Below are 21,016 nucleotides of genomic sequence, written 5' to 3' on the forward strand. Positions count from 1 at the left end.
TGGTTTTGGTCTGCATTGTTATCTTTCTCAGTTCTATTTACTGTGCTCAAAGATCTCTTTAGGTGTAAACTTCTTTTCGATATGTTTTATAATGGAGAATAAACAATAATTAGTTTTTTTTTTTTTCCCTCAGTAATTGCCTATAATTTGCATTCCTTTTTCTTTTGGGAGCAGAAAAACGAGGTGCAGAATGGGGGAACAGACTTGTAACAGTACTTCTTGAATAGTCTTTTCCTAACATCTAGATTTTTTCCCCCCATTTAATGAAAAGAGTTTGTCTGAATCAAAGACAAATTTATTAATTCCTGTAGATTAGTAAGTTGAAACCTCTGCCTGTTTTTATTAAGACTTTGTGTATGTATTTCTATTGTAGCATGACGTACAGAGAGAAGAGAAGTACTGGAGCTTTGCTGCGATGCATCTTGTGTTCTCACTTAACCAGCATGACTTGTGGTGAATGAACTATTACAGCCTTTGCATGGTTGTATGTTTTCATGCTGGAAGTGTTTCACATGTGGCGAACTGGAGTGGGTATTATTTATGAATGTTTGGTTTCAAAGCTTATTGTGAGGCAGACAGACCAATATATATCACCTTGGATTATTTTTCTTGGGCAAGTCCTAGCTATCCCTGACATTATTTTCATGAAATAGTTCTGCGCTTTTGAAAGCATGATAGAATTGTTCTTTGATGTATATTGTAGCTTTTTTTTGTGTGTGTGAATCGTATACTGCATATATCATGTGCTTCACTACCACAACCAGCGCAGTGTGTTAACAGAGAAGCACTGTTGGCCAGGGTGCAGCCAGTTGCATGAATGCTTTGCACTGGCAGAATAGAATAACCTCTATTGGGTAACTATTTTTTCCTCATGAAAAAAACATAGTTTTGCAGATGTAACTTTTACAGCAGGACCTTCTGCAAGCACAGTTATGTTTTTTAGAACTGTATTCATGCCATCCTTTGCCAGTATCACTGAAAGTTTGGTTTTAAGCCCTTTTAAAATGTGGCTGGGTGGGGAAGGTGAGGAAAAAGTCATCCTTTAGCCTAATACAGTTCAGTATCAAATACTTAGGAATGTTCTTTTTGATTTCATGTTGGTATCGTGGCATCTACAGACTTCCTCATTCTCATGAGGAAAAACGGCTTGCTTACTGAAGAATTCAGGGAAAAATAGTTCAGAATAATCAGAGGCTTACTTTTAAAGTACTGTGATCCACGTGCGTGGACCAAACTCAGCATGGATTATCTTAAATCACAGAAATACCTGTTCTCTAAACTACAGATGTCTGTAGAGGAGTCTTTTTTTTTTTTTTTTAAATGTCTTAAAAATCCAAGCTTGCTTTACTATTTTTTTTTTAAGTATTTTCTTTGTGGAAGTCCAAAACTTACTAGTAGGTATGAATTTTGCTGTACCAAAGCTTTTGGGGGAATGGGAGTACAGTTCTTCTCCAGGAGAGGCTGAATCTTGCAGGCAGTGTGTTGTTGTTGTTATTACTATCTTTTTTTAAACCAGAGTACATTATGTGGGTAATTGGTATAGAAAAGCACAGTTTATGGAGGGGAAAGTAAAGTGCCTGTGGACATTCTAACTCCTCATGGTTGTTAGTAGCTGTCAGTCAGGGGTTAGTCCTGATGTATTTTGAACAATTAAAGTACTGAAAGCTATTTTTTTAGGCTTTGAATAATCTCAACAGAAGAGGGTTCTTGTTTCGTGACTTTAATTTACGGTGTGTGTTCTGAAAGTTATGGTAGGTCATAGTGATCGAGTCTCTCATGAGTACCACCACTCTGTTTTTGCTCTGGCTTAATACTGTGGAATACTAGCATTGCTCTGTTTTACATAAGGCTGCTACTGTCTGCTTGTTACATACTGTAAATATTAAAAGGTCCTCTTGGACTTACGTAATTTATTTTTCTTACTGAATAAGCTGAAAATGGTGTCAGATGGACATGAAAAAGCAATATGAACATTTTGATGAATCTATTTATTACTTCTGTAATGAGTAGTACACATGGTTGGTTAGCCAAGTTATTGAACTTCATCAACCTTGGCTGAAATTCACAATGCATGTGAAACTTGTTGTAACATGTAAGAAATTACATCTGAGCGGAAAGGTTCAATAGTGATTACTACTTGTAATAGAATCTTTTTCACAAAGGATGGGATTGGACTGTACGCCTGTGCTTATATTTTCTGGAATTCATTTTACAGGGGAATAACATATCTGTAGAACAGGAGCCTTTGTATGTGGTGCTCACTTTCTTGTCTAAGCGTTAAAGACTTTTCAATGTGCTGCAATATAACTTAATCGTTTTCCTGTCTTTTGAAATATTTAGTTTCACAAAGGTTTTTCTTGTTATAATGCTGCATATTTCATAGTCCAAAAATGAAAAGATCTTTTTGCATAATTTGGTCTGTCTTTGACACAGAACGTAATCTCTGCATCATCTTGTGTCATCATGTTTTGAAGCTGATTGCATGACAAGAGTTTTTTAAGTAATCTCAGATGTACATTTTTATCTTTTTGGAATGCTTGTAGATGGTGGGGACAGAAGAAATTTATAAATGTGTACTGTTTTCTAATGGAAGTCTATTCCCAAACATCTAGTAACTTTTCTAGATACTGTCAACTCTAGTTACAGCATTAACACATACATTAACTGATGTGTTGTTCTTGGCTAATCAGGTGACAAATTCTTAGTATCTATACCTATGCCAAGCAGTAAGATCACAAAAAGTAAGGCTTGCAGTATCTTGCATCCCTTTTAAGCTCCTCATGATTGATTGTGTCTAGGATTTATAAGGTTTTGAAATTTAAGTCTGAAACAGTAATCCCCACCAAGAAGAAAGTGAAAGACACAGGTAAGAACTTGGGAAGATGAAGAATGAAATCCTGACCTCGCTGAAGTCAGTAGAAAACGCCTATTAAAATTAGTGACGCCAGAATTTTACCAAAATCATAGAATATGAAGAGAATAGTACTATGAGAAACTGTTCTTATATTCATCTTAATATCTGCAATATGCAAACATTTCTAAAAGACAAGATGTGATTTAAGAAAATAAAAGAATATGATATTGGCTGTATTTAATGATTCCCAGAGAAGGCAAAGCCAAAAGCAGTTTCATCTTCTGACTTTTTTTTAGTTTAATGATAATTCTAGTGCTTGGTTCTGTTATTGACCATGCCCAGTCATATGCCTTCCTGTTGTTTCCCTTTTTTTTTCCTCCTCACTGAAAGATCTTTTTTTCCTTTTTTTTTTTCCCCTGTGTTTTTTATAGGCTTTTATCTTTAGTACGTGAGATCTTCATAGCCTTCTTTTCAGCTCTGTAGCCTCACTTCGTGTGTTTATAACATCTTCTCTATGTTTTGGTTTCTTCCTGTATTCTACACAGTGACTTTTGCTACTTTATCTGTTGCTTCAGAAAACTCCCTACAAATTGACTGTTGAAATCTGAATGGTTTTGTAGTAATATACTGTACATTTATTCTCCATTTAAGTATAGCTACTGTGGATGCTGTCTGTAAGTTACTATTCTTAATGTCTTCTTTATACTGAAATAACAAGTAAGATTGGATTTTTTCTTAGTTGTTGTCCTACTTTCTTTACAGTAATAGTAGTAGTGCAAACAACCAACCGTCACAGTTCACTTTTGGATATCTTTACTTCTTTTGCATACACTGTAACTTGAGGTTCAGAGGAATTAATGTTGCTTGGAAAAAATGAAAAAATGTCTGTTACAATATCATTGTAGACGATATCTTTTGCCTCCTCGTTATTTATTCTTTAAGTAGCTTTATCAGATATTCTTTAATTGGATTTCTTTTGTTTTTGATATCTAAACTTCAGTTCATAAAGTTTGGGGGGGGGGGTTGTTTTTGTGATGGTTATTCAGAAAGCTGCCTTTGAGCAAAAATTCACGTTTTGTGTAAAAACTTGCAAGGAGTATCTGTAATTCCCTTCCAACACAGCCAAATTAGAGAACAATACTATATTGTGTGTTCAGAGATCCAGGAACCTTGAGAGGTTTTGATTATAAACCTCTGCCACTGGCAAGCATGAGCAGTGTTTCTTGCTTCTGCTACAGACATTGAGTGCTACTTAGGATTTTGGGAAATATGTGATTAATCTTGTTTCTACATATATAGCAATTTATGGCTAGAGTAATTGACCAAAGTTTACAGATTATGTCAATGTCCATATTCCAATTTGAAATGGAAATCAGATTGTTTTGTTATGGGATAGAAAGTATACTTCATTGAGAACGTGTCTAATTCTTCAGCAGAATGAGTAATTGAGATATTGAGTAGAAAATACGGCAACTAGAAGTGAGTAAAGAAAGCTCTTTGGAAAAGTATTTGTTTGGGTCTGTATCCAGCTGCAAGCAGTTGCTGAGAGGTATAAATCTTATTCTTGTTGAAGGATTTTTAACTCTGAAGGTAAATTTGAACTATTTTTTGGTTTACTGAAACGTGGTGAAGAGCACGTAAAAACTGTTCATGACCTACTTGGCAGCATGCTTTTGGCATCCTAGGTGAATGAAGTCTAGTATCTGTGAGAAGGCATCTTAACTGTATCTGTTTCTCAATCTAATGTAGTCCAAGGAATAGAGACCTAGACTTTGTGATTGGTTTTGTATTTGTTAACTTGTTTTTCAGCAGTGTTTATGTGTCAAGAATGTAAGGCAGAAATATGCTTCATAATGGTGTAAGATGTAATTTGATGAACAAATATCACTTAATAGACTCTGATGTACACAAACTGAGTCATTTACCTGAGGAACTTGTCAAGGACAAAGCAGACTGAATATGAGATCAGGAATTGGACAATTTCCTGGCTTCCCAGTTCCTGGTTTCTGTGTGATCTTGAGTGAATTATTCAGCTTGATCCTGGCTAGCAATCGAAGTAATGCTTTTTAACCTGCTTCACAGTAATGTCGTGACTCAACCATTTTAGAGTACAGTATCACTGTCACAAAACCAGTAAGTAGGTTGTTTGAAATGTTTTCTATGCTTTTTCCCCTGGCAATTTTTTGTATTTTACAGATGTAGATTTTATAAGCTTATGTATTTTGGTATTTAACATCCCCTTCCTCAAACTGGCAAGGTCAATTTTTTGGAAGATGAAAAAACATCTTGGAATAAAAAATGTGGCTTTAATAGGCCATTTACTAGAGAAGATTGAGTCACAAATCCTTCAGATTTTGGGTGGGTTGCCAGTGTTCCAGCTGTTAGCAAACAGGCCTTCGAATGTGTTCGTCTACACAAATACACCCTAGTTGTGGTGGGAGAAGATGCATGATGTGCTTTCGTGCCCTACTTGAAACTGGGGCAAAGAGGATTTGGACTTTTTTTTTGCCCATGGCCTTACATTATATTTTAATGACATCTAATTCTTGCTTGTTTTCCATTCTTCTTGCTTTTGTGTATAGACACTTTTTGTTAATACTCTTCTTGTTCTTCATCTTTTGTTTCAGAACTCCATCTCCTGCCTTACTTTGTATGTCGGAACCACATGATGGATCATTTGAATTACATAACAGCTTCCCATCTCCCTCTTTCCTTCGTAGTTTAAAGCACACCCAAAAGGTTTGCCAATTTTGAACCTTGGGAGGTTGGTACCCATTCTGAATAACATCTAATCCAGAAAAAGTAGGATTTTACGGAGGTAACTCAGGACTGTGCATTCCCAAACCTACAAGTCTGTTATTTTGCCCTTTGCTAGCTATCTCTTTGCTTGCACCAGAAAGAGCGATGAACTGCATCCTTCCTGTATTCAGTTCTTTTCACAGGATCCTGAAAAGGCTCTTGTATTAAAATCTTCCTCTGTTGCTTAACCGAGCAAATTGTATTACCTCACATTCCCCGAGGACAGAGGTGGGTAGTGACTGCCAGAAATCAAGCGGTGTTTAAATGTTCAGTCCACTCATCTTTTCCTTTTCTTCCCCTACAACGTGAGTGTGAGCTCTTTAGGCCGGGATGTAGCTATGTATATTTATTTCTCTTTTTTTTTAACCTAAATTGTAAACTGTTCAGGACAGCACCTTGTCTTATTATTTATTTGTAAAATGTCTGGTATATATTTTAAAACTGTTTGTGCAACTGATCTAAATAAATATCAAGTTTGTTTTAAGAAAAAGTTTGGTCTGATTTATGCTGTAGTACTTTTTCAGTATCTTTACATAAAACTGAGTATTTGTCATGAAATAGCTTACAGATTAAAGAAAGCTTGGAGGATCTAGCACTTTAGCTGACAGCACAGTATGACTTTTAATTATTCTGCCTTGGATGAAATATTTCTCTTTATTAAATTTACTTCTTACATTAACATTGCACTGTTGTACTTGCCAAAAGGAGATTCAAAACATGCAACTAATTTTTTTTTGTTATGTTTAATTAGGGCTCAGCTCAGCAGTACAGAAACCTATGATACTGTTGGCTTATAGAACAGAAGTGCACTTGAAAAGAAACTAGACAACTTCTGGCTTTTTTCTCCATTTTTGCTTTGGTGGGAAAAGCTCTTGTGTTGCCTAAAGCTACTGCTGATGCAAAGAGCAGCTTTAGAGAAAGAGTTTGCCAATCCCATTCCTCTCAACTCAGAATATGTTTTTAAATGTGATTATTAAAAAAAAAAAAAAGGGGGAAAAAAAAAGCAACGGAGACTGTCAAAGGTAGTCTTAAATTATCTGGTCTTATTTCAGTTATTTGAGAAAGGTTGTGTGGGAAGGTGTTTTAAAAATAGCGGTAGTGGGGAAGAATGCTCCAAAAACTTGTTTGGGGAGATGAGCTGAAGGAAATAGTCCCTCAAAATCATGTTCATAACCTAGTTGATTCTAAATATCTGATCAGAATTTTTTATAAACCCAGTTATGAATGCTTTTATGCTGGCACTTTTACACAATGCAAACCCTTCAAGGGGGTTTGAGGATTAGCTAGACTCTGGAGTCTCTTTATGATTGGTCTTTGATATTTGCTACTGACGTTAGGTAAATCCTTAATGTTTTTTTTTTTTTGTGTGTGTGTGTGTGGTTGTTGTGACTTCTGTTGCCATTGCTTTGCAGCTTGCCTCAGCCTTGTTATAATGAAGCTACAGTAGCATGCACAAAAAGTTACTTCCTTAATACTGCGTTCAAGTACCGGCACTCCCATATAGACTGGTTTTATTTAAATAAACAAAAACCTGGTCACTTATCTGTTTGACTAAACACTCAGGAATGGTTACTTACAGGGAAATCGTGTGGTCTGAATGTCACATCAAATTTGACTGCTTGGATGTCATCTAGGTTTCTTTGAGATGCTACTTTGATGTTGACTTAACACTGTAAGCAGACTTACCATTTTCTGCTACTCTAGATTTTGCTTAAGTGGTTAGTTTGAAAGTGTTTATTTTGCAGTAAAAACAAAAGGAGTGTACTAACTGTAGTCTAACAAAATATTTTGTTTGTCCCTTATGAATATAAACATGTAATTCTGAATAGAGTATTTTTTTTTTTTTTTAAACTAAAATTGGGAATATAAGTCACACTGAAATGATTCCTGCTCATTTTAGGGCAAAGTTGCTAGCTTAGGTTTCTTATAAAATATATGCAACTTTTTTGTTTAACTTATCTTGGTAATAATATATTTAGAATTACTTTTAGGCTATTTTTTTTCCTAGAAAATTCAAAGCTATGTGTGGAGTTGCTGCATATTTAGATGCCTCTCTTCCCTCTGTGGTACGATATCTGTTACAAAGGAAATATTTTATGAAAATGAGAAAAAATGTAACTCTAAGAAATTCTCTTGAAACATTACATTGTAAAGCCAAATTCTGATATATTTATTTTAAATGCAATAATTGATTTGTGTTAGGCAAAACTGTCTGACTTGGTTGCAGGAAGCCACACTCTCATTTTCAAAGGCAATCAAAAGAAAACATGAACTTATTCTATGCTTGAAGAAACACTGAGAATAAAAAGTTCAAACAGAAGAATCTTCAGTTGTAGATGTGATGCTAAGATATGACAAGTGTTTGCGTCTGCAAATGACTTGAGAATTGGTAAAAATGCTACTTCATGGTAACTTCTGTTGGGCTGATACAATGCACTGCGTTTCACCAGAGGGTTTGTTCCAGACAGGAACCCTTGGCTGTAACTGCAATGTTTATATTGGATGGTAGCACCTTTACAACGTAAGGGATAGGAAATGTGGTTTTGAGTCTGGGCTAGACCATGCCTTTGGATAGCTGATATAACTGTCAGTGTTTAATCTTCTCAGCTGTGTTAAAACTGAAGTCCAAGCTGTGTTCGTGTCTTGTGTTTTTTAAAGTGACCTGGTAGGAATCTTTGGGCAGTAGAGCTAGAGTGGATACCAGATCCGGCTGCAACTTTGTGGCTCTTACTTGCGACGTACTTGTAATGAATGCACCTGATGTACTCACTGTTTGTATTGGCTTGCAGTGTCTTCAGATTTACCTTTTTTTTTTTTTTTTTTGCCTTCGATGAAATGTTTTTAATTATTTAGAGGAACTGAGACACAGATCTTTATAAAAATTATTCTTTATTGATGGGATTATATATTTAGTATTGTGATACCTTCATATCAACTACAATACCTTGAGTTTTGACAATAATAATGGCACTGTGCTTATTATTGGGAATAACTTTCCATGCCCAGAGCAGTACATTGCAAAGTGTAATGTGCAATGAGTGCATATTTTTTTAAGTTGGCTGGATGGAAAACAGAACCAATCCATTAGTCATCCTGTTTCATTTTCATTGGCTTTTTCTGTGGCTCACAGCTCCAAGAAAAACACCTTTGTCGAATCTATACATAAAGGGAGAGGCAGGATGTACCTTCATATAACAACAAACTTTCAAATGAAAAATACCAATTTGTGGTGTTACCATGTGCCTACAAACAGAAGCAAAGGTACCATTAATATTTCACGCAAACTGCTTTTTAAAATTTAGTCTGCTAATATCTTGGTATTTTATTTGCCTGAGAGCTTGCATTTAGAGCAACTTGAAAAATGTCTCTCTAAGATTTTATCCTAAATACCCATATTGAGACTGTATGGTTGTGGCCAAGCAATTCTGATGCAGAATGCATGGTGCTTTTGGGGCTCTGAGAAGTAAATGATGTGATGATTCACATAGGGCTGCCATCACTCCAAATGAAAGATCTGTTGGATGATGCACCCTTAAGCCACCAGCACAGGCAAAGATAGTCTTAGTCTCAAAAGATTCTTCCCTAAATCACATGTCAGTATTGCAGTATTCAACCAGAAAAGCAGCTTACATAACTCCAAATTCCTCATTGCTTTAGTAGGTTTGAATCTGCTTTACTCTTTGTATTGAATGAGAAAATCTGATCTGTTGTCAGTGGTGCTTAGTTCTTTGAAGCTGAAGTAAATCTAGGGGTGCATATGAGCGAAGTCTCTTTTCCATTTATAGTTCTCTTGATTAGGTCTCAAAAGTCACAAACAACTCATCTGTTTGCTGAGATAGTAGCAGTGGGGATGAATCTATTTTGTATTATAAAGATGATTTTGTTCTTCACTGTTTAACCTTTCTGCAGTTTACTCTCCTTTGTAGTAAAACTGGATTTAAATTGCCTTTCATTTAGGTTGCATGTTTAAAAACTTATATATATATTTTTTAAAATTGTCCTCTTCTTTATTTCCATCCCTTTTAGCTAAAACTCAAGTTTACTGTTGATCCAAGAAAAAGGTTTTGTTTTCAAAGCAGAGGATGTCTGCTTGGAAAAATAGTTTTGTGATACTTTTATTACTTTTAAATTTAAGAAGAAAATCATCTATGAGCTTTAGATGATAATCCGGTGTTGCAGATGAGCTTCTGATGGTTGATTAAAAAATGTTGTGGCTTATCAAAATATTCAGGGTTTAAAAAGATGCATGCATGCTGAGCTCTGTTGTTTGGCTTAACGCTGCCAAGACTGTGTTAGCCATTTGCATGGCTTAGGTTTTCTAGCTAGGTGTTGGATTTGTACTGTAGAAGCATATTGGCCAAATAGAATAAGAATTCTTTCCTTGTCCCAAAAGTCTTAAAACCCATGTGAAACTGAAGTGCTGTGTATTGGTCTATGCTGAGTTCAAGAGGAAGTTTCTGAGTTTTTTTTTCTTCTTCTTCTCTCCTGGAAAAAACTCATAGCGAGGAGATGACAAAAAAAAAAAAAAAAAAATCCTGCTTTTTACATTCTCTTTTGTATCACTTCTGCTCGAAGGAAGGAGTTCGCTTGTTTTGTACGCTTGTCTAAACACATGCTCTCGATCTTGTGGCTGTACTGCCCTTGAAAGAAGGAGGCCGAAATGCTTTCTTTTAAAATTTGCTTAGTGTCAAGAATGTTTTAATTGAGGTTTCATATTTTCTGGATTGCATAATTTTAAAATCTGTCCCCTTTACTATATGAAGGTTATGTAGAATTATCGTCCTTTCCCAGGAATAACCAAATTGTACAAGTAAACTTCCTTTTCACGGGAAGTGGGAGGATTTTTGCTTGCAATATAATACCGTATTTGGGGGGGGGGGGGGGGGGAATCCTGATCTTCCAGCTGCTAGTTTATAGGGGAATGACTTGGTACAAGTCTCTCTTTTTCATTTTGTATTAAAAGAAAATATAGACATTTAAACCAACCAAACAAAAAAACGACCCAGATGTATTCTGAAAATTAACTTTACTTTGCAAATTGGGCTTTTCTGTTTATAAAGAACTTAAGAGGTGTTTGCTGTAATTCAGAAAGTAACATGAAAGTTTGAGAACAGTGTAGTGGAAAAAACAAACTGACTACAGCTGGGAAAGTAATATACACTTTTAGTGGTACAAAATGTTCATGCTTACAAAACCAGAGTTGGTTTTCACTATTCTACAGTCCATAAGTAATCCATCAGTGTACGAAAGACTAGAAATATGTAATACAAACAGGCTAATGCTTTTCACTCTCAATTCCATAGACTACTTTTGTTCACTTACTTGATTTTGCTGTTTACTGTAGTGGAAGGGAAGAAGGTTTTCTTCTTAAACTACAAGTTTACATTCAAACTGACTGTGACATAGGGCTCAAGGAAGGCTAGAGTCATCACCACTTTAAATCATTACTGAAGCACAAGGGAAGAATCTCAGGGCCTCCAGAGTTCTTCTATCGATGGAGAGAAGGGAAGAAATGATTTTGAAGAAACTAAAAGCAAACAAACCCTGTAGGCTTTTAAATAGAGGACTAAGCTGTCGGAAAGAAAGATGGCATCACTGCTGTTCAAATGGGTTGTAAATGACGGATCCAAGGTATCCCGGAGTGTCTCGGAGAAGGCTGAGAAGCTGATAAGTCTTGTGCTGTTCTGAAACGTTTTTGAATTTCTTCTTGTGTATTAAAACATTCTTGCCTATTTTGGGAATTAAAAAAAATATTGCTTTAAAATGTATATATGTCTGATGCAAATTCTTCACAAACTGCCCCACAAGCAAAATGGACTCCATGCTGTCCAATTTGATATAAACAAGAAATTGTTGAATTACTTTTCCACACACTGAATTACTTTGTTTTATAGAGGACTTTGCACTGCTTGATGGAGTCATATACTCATCTGGTGTATGTTGAGTTGGCATTAATTGAACGATGCTAACTGCTCATTAATTAGCTGAAAATCTGTCCCCAACCTTGCTGATAGTAGTCAATGGCAGATGGACAAGAATGTGAGAGCATGGGGTTCAAAAATGATCATAGACCATGCAGATTGAAATTAAGTGTTAATTCTTGAGCCTTTGAAAAGCACAATGTAAGTAAAGGGCTGAAGGCTTTTAAAAGCCTCTAGGAAATCCCACACACTTACTGTCCACGTAGCTCCTGTTAGTTCTGCTATCCGTCCTCTAGGTTAGCTGTTGATGCGGAGAGCTGTGCTGTAATGTGCTATCCTCGTGCATTTCTTAACCAATATTGTCACTCATGAGTGTCAAATTAGAGCTCATTCAGCTAGAGCAACAGCAGCAAGAGTAGCCAGCCTCAGGAAGGTCTTGTCTCTTGAGATTTCCAGGGCAATTGCTTGAAGTTTGTCTTAGTTTTCTAAAACAATTTCTAAAACAATTGGGGGAGTATCTGCCTTGTTCTTTGTAATTGGCTGTCCTTAATGTTCAAGTATGTTCTGTTTTCTCTTTTTTTTTTCCAAATCCTGTTCCTCAGTTAAACAAACAAACAAAAAACCTGACAACTAGTATGTAACTAGTATGTATAAAAGTATATTCAAGTCTCGCAACTCTTTTGGTGCTGCTTGCTTTGAAGTCCAGAGGATATGAATAGTTGAAATTGAGCACACAACAGCAACACGTTGGGCTCTGCACAGGCTCCTGCTGTCGTACACCCTTTGCCTGCTGCTGGAGCCAGGCGCAATGTCAATGACAATAGTTTTGGTGGCAGTAGACGGTGCCATCTGTTCTGCGTGGGTCAAATCAGCTCTGCAGCAGCAATACATCAGCACTGCGGTACAGGGGAGATTCACCACTGGAGAAGATTATTTTTTTCATGAGAAAGAGTTATCATTGCTGTTAATGTTCCTTCGTGAAAGGGCTGTGCTATTGTAACAGCACATACTGATGCTTGCAGTCTCAAAGTGAACTTGTTATAAAGAAGCCCTTGGTTCTTTTGAACTCCACAAGTTGCACTTATGGGTAGAATTGTGGTGGTTCTAGTCTATCAACTAGGCACTTCCTTAACATAAGCATTTTGATTTCTCTTTTTATTTAACCCTACTGTGAATTTGTTTGGAGGCTTTAGTGTTTTTGAGAGTTTTTGATGTTTGTGATTAAACTTCGGTGTATGAAACCACATTCAATGTGTATTTTGATTCAATGAAGTTTTTATAGACAGGTAAGGCTTCTCTTTACAGAGTTTAAGTAGTTTTCTACATAAAATACTCAGCCTTGTGGGAGGCTAAGGTTTTAAAAAGACTTACTCTGTTGACAACACAGCTACATTGTGCTGAAGGACAAATGGTGTAGGCGAACTTAGATTAACACAATGAGTCTGTTGATAAAAGTTTTCCACTACTAGAGAAGCTTTTTTCCCCTTCTATGTGTGTGACACTGGAGGAGGGAAGACGAGTAAATTTTTGCAGGAGAAACAAATTGCTAAAGCTGTAAAAAGGAGTCAAATACCAAGGTACTTCCTAAATTTTGCTTCACAAGTTTCAGTTTGAAGTTGCAGTTTTCTAAGCTCCTTCGTAGTTGTTTCTTAAACTGTGAGGGTAATTAATTTTACTGCTTATTAGGGACTTTCAGGCCTGTGAAGATCTATTTTTGTGGAATATCTAAAATGCTGAAGTCTTGAGAAGACTGAGCAAGTTGGTAGGTAAACACCAGTGAAGTAGTAATTGTGGTACCTCTTATTCTTAATAAATTTCATCTGGCAGTCTGAAAATGCCTCTTATGGATTATGCTCTACACAAACTAAGTGAAAGGAAGACAAAATAGTAATAGTTACATGCAATCCCTACCTATAAACAGTAATTCAGTGGTTGAATGGAAATAATTCTGTGGTTTGGGGTGGACCCATCACCACTTGGCTTGTGGCTGTATTTTGAGTGGAAGGATGAACTGTTGGTTAAAAATTCTCCAAAAAGGTGTTTTTTTTTTTTTTAAGCACATAATTTCATGAAAAGTTTCAGAACATGTCTGTGTAAGGGTGAAGAACAGTACAGTGGTAGTGCAGAGAGGAATGGTTTTAAACACTTCAACTTTGTAGGGAAGAATCCAGGTGGTATTATTAACTAAATCTGGAGTAATTAATTCAATTTTATTTTTTTCTCAGTTTAGTTTATAATGAAAATCAAGTTATTAACTGTAACTGAGAATGACATGGAATTTATTATTTTGTACAAAGCGTGACATGGGGTAGAGTTAGCAAAACATCATCGTGCTTAGCAAATTAAACTGGCTGTCAGCTCTAGGTCTTTGTATAACAGAAAAAAATGTTCCCAGGCATTCCATCTAGTTTTTAGCAATGTGATAAGCTGGTAGAAATAAGTGTGTTTTTTGTGCAAAACAGGAAGCATACAGCTAGACATGTTGTACCACGGCACTATTAGCTTACATTAGCTATATGAAAAATTCTAATTAAATACACTTAAGGTGGAATTAGGAACAGGGGAAATCTTTGCATATGCTGTAGCTGAATTCATGTGCATGCAGTGAATTACCCAGGTAATTAAAGTTGCTTGGTACAATGAATGGCTTTAAAAGTGATACAAGAAAATTGCATGGACTTAAATACCGTAAGTATGTAATTGCAGAAAATGGTCTAAATTTGTCTTGATGTCTGTTGCTTCTATAACGTAAGTTATGTCTTGTGTTCTGAATTTTGTTGCTCCAGGGTGTTTTGGAAGTGAGACAGCCTATCTTTATAGTTTTTTTGGTAAACAATTTTTAAAATGAAAACATGAATATGCTTTACATGTCATAAAGCTACAACAAATATTTCTTCTCTTTGACTTGTTCATATGCTCAAATTGTTGGGCATTTCAGTTTGAGTCTTCGTTTTCTAGTTTAAGCTTGTCTAATTGGAATTCATTAAGCAATGTTATGCCTCTTTCAGCTAGATGGAAATTTTTTTCACTGTTAAGAGTTCTCCATGGAAATGGGTACCCAGTGATACTATTGAATAGATCACAAACATGTGCTAGCTCACCCCTGATAGAAACCCAGTTTCTGGCTCAAGTCTGCACTTTATGGGCATTTTGCACTCCCAAGAACTCATCATCTCCTAGTGTAAATTGTCACAGATCTTTCCAGTTAAACAAGGTTTATCTTGGACCAACTTCTGTGCAGCTTTTTGTTAATGAATTGGACAGTGAAACAGAGCACACTTGCATAGCTTGCAGATGATGCAAAAGGAGATAGCTGCAGCTCTTGGTGGACACTTCCATAATTTGAACCGATCTCCTCAAATTTCAGAACAGTCCCAAATTAACTGACTATAATCAATCCAAAATCTGAAGGGTCCTTTTGGAAAGGAGAAATTAAGTGCTCAAATTCAGAATGGGGAAAAACTGATTAATAGTATTGCAAAAAAGAGGCTTAGAAATTCATTGTGAAACTGTATTCTGTGTATGGAAGAAAAAAATGGATATACGTTAATGCTGCACTTTAACTGCAGTGAAATGTGAACTACCTGCCCTCTTGTCTTAGATTTAGAAAGAATATGTTTGCAGATTAAGTCATGCCAGTAAGTTACCCAAAAGAGGGATTTTTTTCATAGTTTAATTTTTCATTGTGTCAGTTGGTTCATCCAGTCACCCATTTAGCCCTATGATACTTCATCCAGTATATTGAAACTGCGTGGTATTTGATTATTCATAACGAGAACACTTGTGAAAAGTTGTTCCCCATCAACTGATGAAGGGACAAAAAATGAGGTGAGTTTGCATGGGGTATTTAAACAATTTTAGGAAAGATTTTAAAGTGCTTGGGTAATATAATCTAATACAGTATTTTAATCTACCTAGGCAAAACCTCGTTTTGTAAGAATGAACTCAACAGCTGTCTCCTGGGAGTGGTTTAACGCTTGCGTATTTCTCAGGTCCCTGTTTTTGTGCAGAAGTGTTTGACAGGTTGCGTGCTGGTCAAATCAGAAAAAGAAGCAATTATCCCCATGTGATTTTTATTCTTATTCCCTTATGTGATTCATGCTGCCACAGGTGGTTCTCAAATTTGTGTCAAAGGCCAGCTGTGCATCTAAAGTATGCAGATCTTGGTCTCAGAATACTCAATCACTTGCAGCAATGTCTTGCAGTCTTGCCTTTTGGCTTATTCTTCACAGTTAGACAAGTAAGGAGTTAAGTATAGCTCTTCTTTCTAACTGAAGACACCAAGACAGAGAAATTTGGTTCAAGCCTCTCGCACAATATATACAATTGCAGTCCCTAAGACCCTGTTCAAAGTGAGGTCTGTGCCTTTTTCCATGCGTGCTCTGAAAAGCTGGGTCCAGGTGACTAGCAGGCATGTAGTCAGACTGCAGGTAGGGCTAGAGTGCCTCAGCATGTGGCTCACCTTTCAGGTAATTTAATAGCTGTTTTGTCACTGAGATCTATTTCTGACGGGGAAAATGTTTTATCATAGGTTTTGAAACTGCAAAGTCTTTTGCACTGCATGGGGCTTATGTTATCCTGGCCTGCAGAAATATGTCAAGAGGCAATGATGCTGTACAACGCATTCTTGGGGAATGGGTAAGTGTCCAACGTTAAGCTACGTTTTTCAGGATGTGAAAACATAGTGTGTTTTCATGTAAGATCTAAGGAAAAGGGCATTTATCTTATTTTTGTAATATGTTGTTCAGTCACTGGTGCTTGTGACAGATTTTTCATTTCATGCGATCACATTGGGCTGCAAGGCTTTGCATGTTGTTATCTATGTGTATACAGAAGTTTTGTAGTGGCTAGAAAGTTTGAAAGAACCACTGAGGCATGTTTCACAGGTTGTAGGACAGTGTGATTCCAGAACTAAAATGTGTAACTCACTGAAGGAGAAGTGTACACGCTTAGGTATCAGACAGCCATTTTTTTTGCCTGTACTTTATGTACTATGAGAGATTTTGGGGAATAATCTTTACACTTTTCAAAACCAAAAATGCTTTTCTATCTTCCCTGTCCATCATGCAAAAAGCTAGTGCTGCTAGGCAGTCTGTCTCAATGTTTTTTTTTTCCTTCCTGTTTCTTCCCTCTCCTTCATTTTTCTACACTTTGTCATGCTAATACAAGCCCCCCAGTACTTTTTATTCCCTTGTTTCTCTCTGACTCCTAGCTGTCCCTTCCCCCCTTTTTTGGGGGTCTTCTAAGTCCCTTATTAAAATTTATTCAGTGTTTTAATTTATTCCTCCTGCAATCATTTACTTGCTGGTAAGGATAGCAGACTAGTTTTGCCCAAGCATGCTTTGACTGCTGACTTGAGATAATCTGTTGACACAATCCTATACACTTTACTTGAGTAATAAACTGCAGGGTCAGGTTCTTGGAATTTTATTTCTGTCCTGCTAGAATTATAGTGATGAGTGTTTTAGGTCTATTTCCCAAGCTCTGAAAATATTTCAGCTGCTCCCAGATGATATGGGAGAGCACTCAGTAGTATTAATATTTACACATAAGTAGTCTAGAGATGGTATTTATTAGTGCAAAACAAACAGTGCTTATTTACAAGTATTTCTAAACAAGTGATGCTTATAATACTGCTAACTTTTGTAACCACAAGTTTCTTCAAGAAACAAAGTTTTTGCATTTAGACCTTTTTCTCTTGCTCTCATGATACTAATGATTTACAGTAAAGGATTGGGAAGGAAAAATGTCTTCTTTCCCCTTCAGTACTTCACATTAAAGCTGCCTTTTTGGTCTTTGTTTCAATGACATTTTCAATGACATGAAATTCCAAAAGAATTCCAATCTGGGCAAGCATAGTGCATGTGGCTTAAAGTTTGCCTGTCCATTCCCTTCCATCAGAGATGGATTTGGAGGTATTCTGTCTTTCGAATGTAGTAGCCCTAGCCTAATTAAATAGAGCTATATGTATTTATAGCTTTTTTACTTAGAATAAAAGACACTCAGTGCGGCCTTATTTTAATTAAAAATATCACATTTCTCCCTTAATTCTGAGCTTATCTTTGAACATTTTGAAATGGGACTTCAGGAAATACTTGCCTTAGTAGTATCTGTATTACCTCACCAGGAGTTAATGAATTGGTAATTGAATGAAGATCACTGAATTTCAAATTACTTCAGAAACACTACTTTTATTTACTAACAGTTTTCAAATTCTAATTGTTCAGAAAAGAATCTCATCTGTAAACTGGGTAGCTGGAAAACCTTCAATGCATCTTTGTAATGGCTTTGTTGTTGTTTATTGAGAGGGACTAATTAACTTTGATTATTGCACTAATATTATGGCACTTTGACAGTCCCTCAGATTTATGACTCTGGGAAAATAAACAAATGAAATGCAGGTGCTGGAGCAGAAAGAATAAGTTATTACTGAACTTTAATTACTTGGAGTGTGTAACCAGGAGAGAATTAGTTGATGAATTACAAGAAGCTTAAAGTTTACATCAAATTGTAAGCAATCCCGAGGAAAACACCAAACCTGCCCCAAAGTCTGTTATTGAAAACAGAGACAAAGATTAATTTGGTTGATTGATACTAATATTAAAATATTGACATAAAATATTAATTTTTTAGCTTATAGGTGTTAGAACAGAGCAGGAAGTTGTTAATTGAAAAATCCGTGCTAAAATTAAAGTTTCAGAAAAATGTCAACAATCTCTGCATACGGTTCAGACAAATTCTCAAGCTGTAGCTGTATTTGCTATAAAGAACTTTAAAATATCCACAGTATTTTGTCTCTTTTGTTCCTAGGCAAAGCAAAATAATTAAAAGTAAATGAGTTTTCTTGAGGTTTACTTTTCAATTTGGAATCAATTTGAAAAATAACAACAAAAAATCTGTTTAGGATGCAGCCTTACAGTCTCATGTTCGCGTTGCTCAGTATTTTTGACAGCAGTAGTGCTACCTATTTGGACTGTGGTTTGTTACGAGTTTTTGATGTGTCTCTGAGCTGTGCTATAAATACTGTCTTTGTCCAATATTTTGAGGGGTGGAAACTTGTTAAATAAGTGACTACTCTTCAATTGAATGTCCAAACACCCTTTTCTTCTAATTTTCACAAACTATGCTTTTACAACTCAAAATACTGTTGCCACTTGGAATGCTAATGTGTTTGTATTGCAAGTGTACCATGTTAATAATACAATTGGGATTTCTGTAATTATAGCAAATATATTACCAAAAGCAATGTGTATCCTATACTGTTTTTTTTCTCTGGGGCAGCATGCTTTAAAATTTGAGGTTTGAATGTCTCAAACAACGTTTCCTTTTTCATCCTCATTTCATACAGGACATTTGTAATTCCTTATAAAGGAAGCAAGGAAAATTCTGCAAAAACTCTGTTTTGCAAGAAGACGAAAGAATTAAAGATGTAAAAACAACTGTTGTTATTTTAAGGTTTGGTACAGTTATCTGGTTGATGATATTTATTAAACTAAGGCCTGAAATACATGTTAGGTGTGTGTGTGTGGCACTGACTGTAATGCAGCATTCAGAAATGAAGTACAGAATATGTAAGAGTACTTAGGAAAACCATCCAGCCTGGTCTCCTTAGTGAGCTTATTTGTGAGTTCATGGTTTGGAGTGCGGTAAAGTAAGTGTCTGTGGAAATATGGCTCTTCTTCTTTGGGCGTGATGTACTTTTAATAAGTTGTTATTCCAAAAAAAAAAAGTGTTAAAAATCGGCTTGTCTGCTTATATTGAAAGCTGAAAATTAAGATTATGTGAGAAAATGGGAAAGCTAAATGGCATGGAAAAATCCAACTCTTAAGACAGAAAACAGGAGGAATGATGAGAGACGATTTTTTTTCTGTTGATCAGCTGCTATTCTGGATGTTTAAAAACAAATTCAAACTGAGCTTAATTGACTACTGAAGACAAATCTAGAAAACTTTTTAACAATATATGTCAAAAGAGCTGCTTTATAGAGAGTTTGAGCCATTTGAGAAGGGATTAGCCACCTAAACTTGCTAATTACTTTAGACAACTGACATTTGTTTGCAAGCTACAGTATTCCAGTTATTTTCCTTTCTAAACTACAGCAGATTCTTCTTTATTACTATTACAAATAGAGAGGTAATTGCTTCGTGCGTAAAATGTGACAAATTTTAATGTGATTGGTTTAGCAAGTCTGTCAGATAATTTCTACAGAAAGGTATAGTTGATTATATTTGTACAATTTAATGTCTTTAAATACGTAAGTATAGAGAGAGGAAGTATGCAAAAGCAGATAAAAGAGAGATCAGTATAGCTTTACATTTGATATCTTGAAAATGAATGTTGTTCATGCACGATGACATTCAAAATCAATTTAAAACTGTTTGATAATTTTGTTGCTCAGAAAAGAGGAAATTAGAATTCTAGAGTTATGATTCATTTTAATCAGAAAGAAATTGTCAAGCATAAATCTCTCCTTGAGTAGTGAAAAGGCCTGAAAGCAGCCAAGAAAATATCAATACTTTGCAAAGGAGGAATGATTGTTCCAATTCGTAGCTTAATTGACTTTAAGGCTTAATGAAAAACACTACAGTGCTGTTTGTACACATAGTTGCTCTGACAAACGTTGAAATCTATGCTACAGGAAGAGAAGCTAGGTAATTTATTTTACATTATTATTGATATAATTTTCTAATTGACTGTGAGTAAAATGGTTGGATAGGACTGCATAGCTCCAGATGTTAGCAGCATTCTCAAGAAAATTCTTAAGAGAATGAATAATAAAATATTTCATAAATCATAGCTTTTCTTGCCATGAAGCTCTCGTTTATTTATTCCGGTCAAATAGTCTTTGAAGTAGATATTAAAAGATAAATTGTAAGTTTAATATCTCATAAAACGTATAATGTTTCTTTTGTAATTATTCCTCAGTGTTAAGCCTACAACTACATCAAAGATTGGATTAAACTGTAAAAAGAAAATTTGGGTTTCCTTTATATTTAGGAATTTACGAGGAGGTATAGATGTGACAGAGAATCTCGAGAGTGGCTGTGAAGAAAACCAACAAAATACACGTGACTCCTTGCTGTATTCCTTTCCCCCAAAGTATTCTCCACCTAATGAGTGATTTATATTCTTGCTGATTAAGTAACTGAATTAAATTAAAACCTGATAACTGAGTCTTTGTATTCCAATTGTAATCTTGCAAAGCGCAGAAAGATGAGAGGCAATTGGGCACATTTACTGAGAACATGGGCAAAAATTTTCATGTGTTCAGTTTGTTTCCTCCTCAAGGAAGGAGGACTAATTTCCCAAGTAGTGTTTAAGCTCCACCAGTGTCCTTGGTTTACTGTTTTCCATGTAAGTGCGTAGCATACAGATAGCTCTGTAAAATATTATTGTCTTAGTCTCTTAGTACAAGTGGATGCTAATTTGATACAGAAGATAC

General features: G+C 35.7%; 1 protein-coding gene across 13 annotated transcripts in view; it reads left to right on the plus strand.

Annotated features, from left to right (window-relative positions):
• WWOX (WW domain containing oxidoreductase) overlaps positions 1-21,016 on the plus strand; it is a 508,525-nt gene that overhangs the window by 12,795 nt on the left and 474,714 nt on the right. For all 13 annotated transcript variants that reach the window (XR_014588992.1, XR_014588993.1, XM_083851624.1 and 10 more), the window contains exon 5: positions 16,106-16,212. Coding sequence is in view for 11 of the 13 variants with exons in the window: in XM_083851624.1 (XP_083707750.1) it covers positions 16,106-16,212 (107 nt within the window). In the remaining 2 variants the exon portion in view is untranslated. The remainder of the gene's footprint in view (positions 1-16,105; positions 16,213-21,016) is intronic.

The sequence above is a fragment of the Anser anser genome (assembly GCF_964211835.1).
Source record: "Anser anser genome assembly, chromosome: 11".
NCBI lineage: Eukaryota > Metazoa > Chordata > Aves > Anseriformes > Anatidae > Anser > Anser anser.